The sequence below is a fragment of the Pongo pygmaeus genome, chromosome 1 (assembly GCF_028885625.2).
Source record: "Pongo pygmaeus isolate AG05252 chromosome 1, NHGRI_mPonPyg2-v2.0_pri, whole genome shotgun sequence".
In the NCBI taxonomy this organism is placed as follows: Eukaryota; Metazoa; Chordata; class Mammalia; order Primates; family Hominidae; genus Pongo; species Pongo pygmaeus.
Window position 1 is genome coordinate 80240229 of NC_072373.2, and position 12086 is coordinate 80252314.

The 12086-nt window shown below is 36.9% G+C and overlaps 1 protein-coding gene across 4 annotated transcripts in view; it reads right to left on the reverse strand.

The window, feature by feature from the left end:
- FIRRM (FIGNL1 interacting regulator of recombination and mitosis) overlaps positions 1 to 12086 on the reverse strand; it is a 57365-nt gene that overhangs the window by 19304 nt on the left and 25975 nt on the right. For all 4 annotated transcript variants that reach the window (XM_054495364.2, XM_063648999.1, XM_063648996.1 and 1 more), the window contains 8 exons: positions 11983 to 12063; positions 10267 to 10331; positions 6533 to 6681; positions 5892 to 6021; positions 4287 to 4473; positions 3395 to 3477; positions 2987 to 3038; positions 1217 to 1306 (listed from right to left, as the gene is read on the reverse strand). In XM_054495364.2, coding sequence (XP_054351339.1) covers positions 1217 to 1306; positions 2987 to 3038; positions 3395 to 3477; positions 4287 to 4473; positions 5892 to 6021; positions 6533 to 6681; positions 10267 to 10331; positions 11983 to 12063 — 837 coding nt within the window. The remainder of the gene's footprint in view (positions 1 to 1216; positions 1307 to 2986; positions 3039 to 3394; positions 3478 to 4286; positions 4474 to 5891; positions 6022 to 6532; positions 6682 to 10266; positions 10332 to 11982; positions 12064 to 12086) is intronic.

A 12086-nucleotide genomic window follows, 5' to 3' on the forward strand; every position in this document is an offset into this window, starting at 1 on the left:
GTGGGGCTACCTTTAAGAAAAAGAAGGCTAAGAGGTAGGTGTAGTACCTCTGGTTCCTGGCCAACCACTCTAGGGCAGGAAAAGACTTAGACTTGAGGCAAAAACCCTAGTCAGAAATAACTCCTAGCATTTACTGAGCACCCTCTTAAACCCAGCACTATCCTGTTTTGCATGTATTATTTCCAAGTCTTTACAAACTTTTTCAAAATATACATATCTTCTGCTTTGCAGACAAGGAAAATGAAGTTCAGAAAGGATGACCTGCCTAAGGTCATGGTATGCCAGGATTCAAACCAAGGACCATAAGACCTTAAAGTCTAATCCTCTTCACAAATCTAGTGGTTCCCAAGCTTAGATCCAAGTCTGACTCATGCAGGACCTTAATGATAGTACCAACAAAAACAAATTATTGAGCCTTACTTCATACCCATGCCTCCATACCCACCCATCCACAGATTAGAGTCCAGGAACTTATATTTTTAAAAGAGCTCCTACAACAGTTCCAATGTGACCAGTCTGAGGGACTGCACTAGGCCATGCAGGTTTATGTAAGTAAAGACCACTAAGAGCAAAAATAATATTCTAGCTCTTCAAAATAAAAGGGGCAGGGGATATAGAACCATTTCATTTCATGTATCTCAAATATATATGAAAAATAAGGAGAAAGATCTATTTCAGGAAGACAGAATTAGAATAATTATCTATAACTCGAAGCAAGGACATCAAAATCTATACCCAGCAACAAGCAAAGCAATCAACATGTCAAAAATTTATGCTTAGATCACACCAATATTTAAATTTAAAATAAATGGAGGCAAGGCCAGGCAGAGTGGATCACACCTGCAATCTCAGCACTTTGGAAGGCAGAGATGGATCACTTGAGCCCAGGAGTTCGAGACCAGCCTAGGCAACATAGTGAGACCCAGTCTCTACAAATAATTTTTTTAAAAATTAGCCAGGCGTAGTGGTGTGTGCCTGTAGTCCCAGCTACTCAGGAGGCTGAGGTGGGAAGATTGCTTGAGCCCAGGAAGTAGAGGCTGCAGTAAGCTGTGATCGAGCCACTGTAAAATCAGCCTGGGTGACACAGCGAGACTCTGTCTCAAAAAAAATAATAAAATAAATTTTTAAAAATGGAAAAAAAAAAGGCTATCAAAGGAGTCTGAATCCAACTCTGAGCAGCTTCATAGACAGTGACAAAGATGATATCCTTCCTTGCCTGATGGGGTGGTGCCATGAAGAAAAAGAGACGCTTCAACAGTATTGATAGGTTGATGAGTTGATAACATTCTCCAGGGCATGACTTTATCTGGAAAAAGACATGAGAGAGAGAGGAGAGACTGACTAATTTAGAATCAGAATTTTTACAAGAAGAGAATATGCCAAAATATTAATAGCAGCTCTTTCTAGGGGAAAAGATTGTAGGTAATATTGACTTTTAATTTGGGGCTTTTCTTATCTTCAATGAATCTAAATTTAGAATGAGATTGAAATTTTGACATTATATTTAAAAATAACACTATAATTTCTATTTCTAATTATCATTTTGATGATAACTGGGTATGTCAGTCCTCCTACTCAAAGACAATTCATGGAACTTTTTAAGATCTAACTACAATAGTAGAGAGGTAGATAAAACTCTACAAGACACAAGCTTCATTAAAAGATGTTACAGGGGCTGAGTGTGGTGGTTCACAACTGTAATCCCAGCACTTTGGGAGGCCAAGGTGGGAGGACTGCTTGAGCCCAGGAGTTTGAAACTAGCCTGGGCAACACAGCAAGAACTCCATATCCACAAAAAGTTTTAAAAATCAGCTGGGCATAGTGGCGCATGCCTGTAGTCCCAGCTACTCAGGAGGGTGAGGGAGGAGGACCATTTGCACCCAGAAGTTTGAGGCTGTAGTGAACTATGATTGCACACCACTGCATTCCAGCCTGGGTGACAGAATGAGACCCTGTCTCTAAGAAAAAAACCACCACTAACAAAAAAATTTTATAATCTCAATTTTATCAATTCCTATCATAATATAGTATAATTCCATCCTGGAATCAATTTTTATCATAACGAACTAGAAGAAATCCATTCCTACAACATAATGCACTAAGAAAGCTTTTATTTAAAGGAAACTTGAGACATAAAACACCTAACATAAAAATCACTCTTTATCTGCTTTGTGAAAGATATGTTAAGGATTTAGTAAAGTGTGTAAGTGATAATCCAGACCATCAGCCATGGAGACATAGATGTCAGCTGTTCAGGTTATTACACACCTCACTGGATCTGATCTACAAAATCCTTTAAAGGTAAACCAAGAAATATATGATACAATAAGACTATTAGAAAACAAAACATGTATGGCCCATATAAGATCTTAAAGGCCAGGGACAAAAATACGTAACAAATAGGTCATAATCATCTTATATGGAACACATAAAACACCTCAGAATTTAAAAGCAAACAATGTTAATGTTAAGAAGATGAAATCATTATTAAATAATTTTCTGTCTGTACCCATTCATAAAACATGACTTCTTTTGCCAAAAGCATCTATCAATGTCAAACTCAAGTTCCTCTCAAATCATCTTGACTTAAAAAAAAAAATACAACAAAATCAAGAGTCGACTTGTCTAAGGCATATTAGAGAGACAGAGGAGAGAGACCTCTTGGCCATCAATTATAAGTCGCTCTTATTTTCTACTTTGCATTCAATTTTAAATGTAATCTCAATTAACCCAGTCTTTCCTTCCCAGAGCAATTACTGAAATTACATAAAATCCTGAGAATATGAGAAAACATCCCCAGTTTCACACTAACGGTTTTTTAGTACATCCTTCTTAAAAGCATCAGCATTAATACAGGACAAAGACTGTCAAAACAATCTTGTTACTGTGATATTTCTCCCGCTGATATTCACATTCTTAAAGATTATCATATCCCCAAAGGAACTGCATAGAAAGTGGGTATTTTAGGCCTTGTAATTCTACGCACCAGATGAGCCACTATGTTGACATGGTGTGCACAGAGTTCAGCAGTCCCATATCTGCAATATAAAAGAGAAGGCAACTATGTTTATACAATTACTCAGAAACACAAGGAGATGAACTTGCATAAAGCACTAAATAGTCTGATGAGGACATTAAAAACTGCCATTATTTCCATGACCAGATAATATCACAATATACAAAACTCCCTAAACAGTACTCATCTATTGGCTTGAACCAAAGAAAGAACTTGTTTCCTAATTTAATGCTGTAATATGAAATCAAAGCGTTTTGGGAATTATTTTTAAAGGATTATTGAAACATAGTTTTTCTATAAGCTTACAATTATAAAATTATCTACTGTCAGTCACTACTGATAACCAATCCAAAGAACAAAAAAGCAAATATGTTGTACCGAGCAAGGAAGCACCACGCATCCATAGCTAACAAAGAGGTGATCATATTAGCACTAAGTACAGCATTCAGCAGAGCAGCATCCTGATCAAAAACAGAAAAATTAATTTATTTAAATACTGAAGTTCACAACAAGCAATAATATTATATTTTTCAAAATAAAACAAGAAAGCACTATCAGAATCCAAATAACAGATCCTCAATGGGAGAGTTCTACTTTCTAGTATCTGAAAGGACACTGCCATTCTCCCAATATTTATTGAGCACCTACTATACATTAAGTACTGTGCTGTGCTATGGAGAGTTCAACATGATTTTAAATGTAGTAACTCAATCACTAGGATCCACGAAGATTCTCTAAGTAGCCTGAAATATTCAAAACAACATAAATAACATATATGCTTATATTCTTCTTTCTGCCTTTATTCACATACAACATTTAATAGGTGCTAGATATTGTGTAATATCTGAAATGCTACTGATCCTTAAATTTCAGATATTACAAGTATCGAATTCCTAGAATTTCTTAACCTCTTTTCAAATCAAATTCTATTTTTTTGAAAATCTACATTATGTCTGAGATCTATAAGAGACCTGATACTACAAGCTATTTACTTTTCTTTTGAAACTAACTTAAGTACTACATATTTTTCCTCTTCTCAAATTGTCTTTGCATACCTCCCCACCCAAAATGTTTTCTCAAATATTTTAGCCAAATATTAGATCTAAATAATACAGGAATCTGGGATTACCATTTTCTAGGACACAACTAAGTTTCATTCAAAAGGAATATACTAAGTATTCCCACATTTTCTTCTGCATATGAATCACAATTTCAATGAAGAGAAAGCAAAAGTGTAACCTTAGCTTAGCACAGTAAGTAATATGCTTACCAGTTCAGCAAACAGTGAGGGATGAAAGGAAGTAATAAATGTACAGAGATGAACACAAACATGCTGATACAAGGTGACAGCCACCTCAGCTTTCCCCTTACTCTTTAATCCCTGTAAATGAACAGGTAGAGAGAGTTCACCAGAACACTGCTCAAAACTGTAGAAAATGGCTTTGAGTAGAGATATCCTGCAGGGAAATTGAGAACATTGAACCCAACATTAATAACATTTACTAATTAGCAAATATAATAATAATACATAACATGGAAGGCTGTTTAAGCAGAAAATGTTTCAAGAGGTATAATCAGCAATAGTTTCCAACATGTGTGAATATGTACACATAAAAGGAAAATATATTCACTGTCAAAGAAATTCCTTAAAGGAGAATTTTCCTGGACATTTTTTGCATCATTTACCAACTGTTTATCTTGGTACTGAGTTACACAAAGTCAAAGTTCCTCAAGGAACTTGAAACTTAAATAGCTAAATTAGATATTATATGGAAAACAGAAAACAAGTAACTCCAGACGAGGAGTCATTTTAAGATTAAAATGGTTGAATAAACTTAGAGGATTTAAACAACAAATTAAAAATAGTCAAGTTATGGGCAGGGTGTAGTGGCTCACGCCTGTAATCCCAGCATTTTGGGAGGCCGAGGCGGGAAGATCACTTGAGCCCAGGAGTTGGAAGACCTGGGCAACATAGTGAGACCTTATCCCTAGAAAAAATTTAAAAATTAGCCAGGACAGCTGGCACACACCATTAGTCCCAGTTATTTAGGAGGCTAAGGTAGGAGAATCACTTGAGCCCAGGAAGTTGAGGCTGCAGTGACCCATGGTTGTGCCACTGCACTCCAGCCTGGGTGACAGAGCAAGACCCTGCTCCAAACAAAAAAAAACAAAACAAAACTGTTCAAATCGTAAGTACGTAAAGAAGACAAAAGCATGAGTAAAAGCACACAAATAAGGGATGTGACAGAAGCAAGGAATATGTGTTGAAAATGAATACAAGAATGAGGAGCAAAAGTAGAAGATGACAACAGTATGGGACAGGCTTTAAATCCAAAGCTGAGAAGTTCTAACATTATGTTTCAGTTTTTGAGCAGAATAGGAAGCTCAGAGCCAGGTTTAGGGAGACTAACCTCCTAGTGGTACACAGAATGGGATAAAGGAAGAGGTGAAAAATTAGAGCACAAGAGTAATCCAGGAAGAAAGAAGCTAGAGCCTGGACTATGGTGTTGGCAAGGAAGATGATTAAGGTTAAATTTGCCAGGATATACCTTATACTGTCTAGTGTTCTATTTATCAGAGCTCGTTTTTAAATGTTTCTACTTATAGCTACTCTATTACAATCAATGTTTATAATGCTGACCATTAAGCAATGCTGAACAAAATTAAAATATTAAAATATTTTTAGCATCTAATATAGGTTTATATATTTTATATTTATCTACTTTTATAAAGTAGCAATATATAGTGTCTACACAATAACTATTAACGTAAATATCTGATTTAAAAAAACCACAAACTTAATTTCAAGACCATTCCAAACAACAGGGCATTCTCAACCATTGGTAATATGACTGGATAAAAACATGTTTGCTACCTGGTTGTAGTTTCTGAGACCTGGCTGTCTGTGCACCACAGGGTTTGCACTTCCTTAGGCTGAGATGGCAGCTTATCCATGACAACAACCAGAAGAAGACATTGTGGAAACTGTAGTTCACATGGCAGGTCTTACATGTAATAAAAACACATTAATTCAGCAGAAATCTGATTAATGCATAAAGGAATAATTTTTTGTTGTTTGAGTCAGAGTCTCACTCTGTCACCCAGCCTGGAGTGCAGTGGTGTAATCTCAGCTCACTGCAAACTCCACCGTCTGGGTTCAAGCGATTCTCCTGTCTCAGCCTCCCGAGTATGTGGGACTATAGGTACATGCCACCACACCCAGCTAATTTTTGTATTTTTAGTAGAGATGGCATTTCACCATATTGGTCAGGCTGGTCTTGAACTCCTGACCTCGGGTGATCTGCCCACCTTGGCCTCCCAAAGTGCTGGGATTACAGGCGTGATTCACTGTGCCCAGCCAGGTATAATTTTTAAATAAGAAATATGTTTCAAGAAAAGAAAGTAAAAGAAACTTAATAAAAATTTCTTAATTGTAAAAAATAATGGCTAGGGGAAATCAGTGTCTCTAACATGTCATAATAGATGATTTATCATTAAATCTGTTTTGAAGCTTACCTAATTCACTGTCCAAAACCACCTGGATGAAAGGCTGAAATGTGAGCAGCTGACTGATAAGTGGATCCAGTGTCACTAGGAAAGCACCTGCTATTTCCTCTTGGTGTGCTTTAGAAATCCTGGTAGCATAAAGGCTTGGAGGAAACTTGCTGGAAAGGGAGAGAAAAAAAATTCATTAATAGCTATCTTCTAATTTTAGGTAGAGTAAGTACTATAAACTGATGTTCTGATAGTAAAAATATATTAAAAACTAAGTTTTTAAAAATAAGTGTGCATTTTATAAAACAAGATTCAAAGTACTGAATTGATACCAGAAATGGATCAAGATCTCTAAACTAAACATAGCCATAATTCTATAAAATGAGAAGTTGATAATCTTAGAGAAATCTTTGTTGCTTTGAGGCACTGATATCATTTTGACAATATCCTTAAAAATACTATAAAAATCTAAATCTTAAAAGTAAAAATATATATTGAAGATTATGTCTGATAAATTCTAGCTTATTTCTATTAAAAGTTGTTTTTAGGCGGAGCATGGTGGCTCATGCCTGTAATCCCAGCACTTTGGGAGGATGAGGCGGGTGAATCACCTGAGGTCAGGAGTTCAAGACCAGCCTTGCCAACATGGTGAAACCCTGTCTCTACTAAAAATACAAAAATTAGCTGGGTGTGGTGGTGCATGCCTGTAATCCCAGCTACTCGGGGGGCTGAGGCAGGAGAATCGCTTGAAACCAGAAGGCAGAGGTTGCTGTGAGCCAAGACCGCGCCACTGCACTCCAGCCTGGGCGGCAGAGTGAAACTCTGTCTCAGAAAAAAAAAAAAAAAAATGCCGGGTGTGGTGGCTCACGCCTGTAATCCCAGCACTTTGGGAGGCTGAGGCAGGCGAGGTTGGGAGTTCAAGACCAGCCTGACAAACATGGAGAAACCTCATCTCTACTAAAAACACAAAATTAGCCAAGCGTGGTGGCACATGCCTGTAATCCCAGCTACTTGGGAGGCAGAGGCAGGAGAATTGCTTGAACCTGGGAGGTGGAGGTTGCAGTGAGCCGAGATTGCGCCATTGCACTCCAGCCTAGACAGCAAGAGTGAAACTCCATCTCAAAAAAGAAAAAAAAAAGTTGTTTTTAAATAGGCAGAATGCTGAATTTACTATGAATTAATACTCAGTTTCTCAGAAGCAAGAGCTTTACAAGAAATAAACCATATACTAACACTGAAGAATGGAAAGATTATTTCATGAAAATGTCTCAGTAACTGGATTTTAAACTGAACTTCAATCAAAACTTATGTGAACTAAAATATGTATTCTATATTTTTTGCCACATTAATTGTAAACTTGACAATACATGAGAAAACTCTGTCTAGCACAGGATAACAGCATTTTAAAGTATGCACTTAAGATAAACACTTGAGGTTTTTGTAGAGTGATGGAAAAAGCACCAATCTCTCAATTAGTTACATGACTTTGGCTCATTCATTTGCCCTCCCTGAGACTCAGTTTCATCATTTGTGACGTTGATTCTGAGTTACTGTGAGGATTAAATTATAAGTAAATAAAAGACATATACAAATAAAACATAGTAATGAAATTCCAGACTTGAATTACATCTACTGAGCATCATTGCAAGAATTTATTTTTTCAATCAAATATTTTTAAATTAATTTGACATATGTTTACTAAGTGCCTATGTATACATGCCATGCACTGTTCCACGAGTGGGTGATACAGTAATAAAGAGAATATACAAAGTCACTGTCTTTATAGTTTACAATTCTAATGAAAGGGGACAGTTAACAGACAAGTGTACAAGTAAATACATAATATAGCAGAGGTTAATTCAGTGCTGTAGAGAAAAAAAATAAAACAAGGAAAGAAAGACAAGAAGTTCTATTGATGAAAGTCATTTGAGGGGTTGAGCAGAGAAGTCACATCATCTGATTTATGTTTTTTATCATTTACTTTGGCTACTGTGTGGAGAACAAACTAGCGCGAGGCAAAGATAGAAAGTTTTTTGCAAAATCCAGGCAAGAAAATAATAGGGGGTCAGATCAGATGGTAGCAGTTCAGGTGATGAGAAGTGCATGTACGTGTGCGTGTGTACACTGAAGGTAACATTGACAGAACATGTTAAAGGGGCAAGGTTTTTTGGCCTGATCAATTTGAAGAATAACATTGCCACTTAAACTAAAATAAAGAAGTTACAAAAGGAGCAGATTTTGTTGGGTATGAGGATGACATGGGTGGAAATCAAGAGTTCAGTTTGGGACGATTTAGTATAGATGTCCTGACTAGTAGTTAGACATTAAAGGAGACATAAATTTAAAGTCTTGAGACTAAATGATAATAGATAGATAACAGGCCTGAGGAGTAAGTGCTGGGACACACTTAACTTAGAAGAGAAACCTGCTAAGGAGGCTGAGAAGGAGCAGCTAGTAAGACTAGAAGAGAACCAAGAGTGAGACATGTCCTAGAAACCAACAGAACAAAGTGTTCAAAAAAGACGATCAAGTGCTACTGACAGGTTACAGAAGGACTATAATTGACTACTGGATGCAGCAATGTGGTGGTCACTGATGACCTTAACAAGAACTATTTTGATGAAGTGTTGGTACAGAAAGCCTGATTGGACTAGATTCAAGAAAGAGTTGAGACAGGGGTATAGACAACTCTTTCTAGAAATTTTGCTGTAAAGAAAGGCAGAGAAATGAGAGGGTATTTGTAGGAGGATGTAGAGTCAAGAGATTTTGTTTTGTATTGTTAAGATGGGAAAAATAACAGCATATCTGTTTACTCATGAGAGTGACCCAGGATGGAGGAAAGGCTGATGATGCAAGAGGGAAAGGGAATAATTGCTGGTGCAAGGTCACTGAGCCTGTGAGAGAGGATGAAATCCAATGTACAATGGAGAGGCTAGTCTTAGGGGCACAGTTCACTCATGGGAGTGAGGGAATGAATATATGGGTCTAGATACACACAGAATAGTACATGTGTTAGAGGAAACATACAGCAGCTCTCTTTTAATTGCTTCCATTTTTCCTCAGTGACACAGGAAGTGAGGTCATTGACAGTGAGGAATTGGGAAGGTGTTGGGAGATATAGGAAGTTTGAGGAAGGAAAGGTGTGAAAAAGTTGTCTGGGACACTAAATGAATTATGAAGCTGCAACAGGACTGCTGGATAAATGAACTCACTTTGTGTCAAATTTAGGGCTCTTTGGAGGAAACCATCAATTTTAGAAGTCACTTAGCCCCCATCTAAATTTTGATACCTTGCTGTAATTCAATTTTTTTCTGAGATGGTTTCAGAAAAAAGACCGTCCTGTAAAGTGAATTACAGAAAGGTATCAAAATTTAAATTTAAATGGAGGCTAAGTGACTTAAACTTCATAGAAACAAAATAAAAATAAAGATTAAAAAATGCCAATAGAAAAATAAAGGTATATATAAAGTATACATATATTTGTGTATATATATATTTATATTTGCCAATGGATTTTATCACCTACTAATTATTTATCACTCCTGTATAAGGTATTAATAAAATACAAAGATAAGCATAACTCATGTGGAATGTATCTTTCAAAAGCCTCTATCTCCAATTATTTCAAGCTAGCAGATAAAAATTACTAAAACATTAAGAAAAATTATTCTGTTTTATCGTAAAATGGTAGGTACTTAAGCACTGCATGGCACAGATGGCATTGTTATATCTTAATAATCATATGGCATTCTTACCTGTGTATCTGAAGATACAGTTGGTGCAAAGTACAGCAAGAATCAGAGAGGAAAGGAAGAAATTCCTAAAACAAAACAACTCTATTCATTCTTTGCATAAAAATGTGTCTCTTTAGTACATATAATCTCACAAAGGCATGCAAAATAAAATAAAATCCTGAATGTGCCCCCTTTTAAAAAAATTATTTGTTTTTCTTTCTTTTCTTTTCTTTTTTTTTTTTTTGAGACAGAGTTTCACTCTTGTTGCCCAGGCTGCAGTATAATGGTGTGATCTCGGCTCATGTAACCTCTGCCTCCCAGGTTCAAGCAATTCTCGTGCCTCAGCCTCCCAGGCAGCTGGGATTACAGGCATGTACCACCATGCCCGGCTAATTTTGTATTGTTAGTAGAGGAGGGGTTTCACCATGTTGTCCAGCTGGTCTTGAACTCCTGACCTCATGTCATCCACCTGCCTTGGCTTCCCAAAGTGCTGGGATTACAGGCATGAGCCACCGCACCCAGCACTTAAAAAAAATTCTTAACATGAGAATGAAAGGAGGATGAGGCTAAAAAACTCATTGTTCTATTTAACCACAATGTTCAAACTTTAAAAACTGTGTCATAATTTTAAAGAGGGCTGCATATTTGAGAGTCATCAGAACAGCAGCAATAACTGTAAAATAGAAAAGTTGTCAACCGGGCGTGGTGGCTCACACCTGTAATCCCAGCATTTTGGGAGGGCAAGACAGGCAGATCACCTGAGGTCAGGAGTTCAAGACCAGACTGACCAACATGGTGAAACCCCATCTCTACTAAAAATACAAAAATTAGCCGGGTGTGGTGGCAGGCGCCTGTGGTCTCAGCTCCTCAGGAGGCTGAGGCAGGAGAATCACTTGAACCTGGGAGGCAGAGGTTGCAGTGAGCTGAGATCACACCATTGCACTCCAGCCTGGGCAACAGAGCGAGACTCTGTCTCAAAAAAATAAATAAACAGAAAAGTTATCAAGGCAGATTATTTGCAAAGATGAGCAGAAAATGCTTACAGCAGCCAGTGAACAAAACATTATTAGTAAAAGATATTAGTGGTTTTTAAAAAAACTATTGTCCATGTTCAATTTGTTTTTGACCTTGTCTTCTTCTGTTTTTGATGAAAGATAAGGGTTTCCAATGACAATTTATTATAGTCAGAATGCCATGGCTGGTACCCTGGCTACTGATACACTGCCATCCAAATTGGTCTTTCTGGGCAGCTGCCATTTAAGAGTAGTTGGCTGCTTCTTACACTGGGTTCCCTGCAGCTTGCAGGGTTTGTATTCCAGTGGCAAAGACACATTGTGGGAAATGCACCAATGGCACTTCATGGGTAGTTACCCATCTGATATTTACTTCTTGTGTAGGGAGGCAAAGTTTTCCCTAACTACGCTGCTTGTCTTTTTGAAAAAATCAATTCTATCAGAGGAATCTTTAAAAATTTTCAAATGACCATCAGCTTTTTCCTATATCTTATAATACAATAAAAACTATTTTTTTTTTTTACTTTCTAAGACATAGTCTAACCATAAATGATAAAGAAATCACACCTGTACTTAAATCCCAGCCTTACCGGTTTCTAGATATGTGACTTGATCAAGTTATATGCTATCTGAGCTTGAGCTTTCTATTCTATGGAATGGGGATTAATAATTTGTTTTCTGAGAGGACTACAATTAAATAAAGTAACGTATAATAAAGCCTTACCTTAGCGTAATGCAAAAGGGAGTTGGCAAAAAAACGACACAATTTGAGTGTTTTCTGAAATAATCTGTAGTCAGCATTACCCTGATCCAAAAAGGGAAATAAGA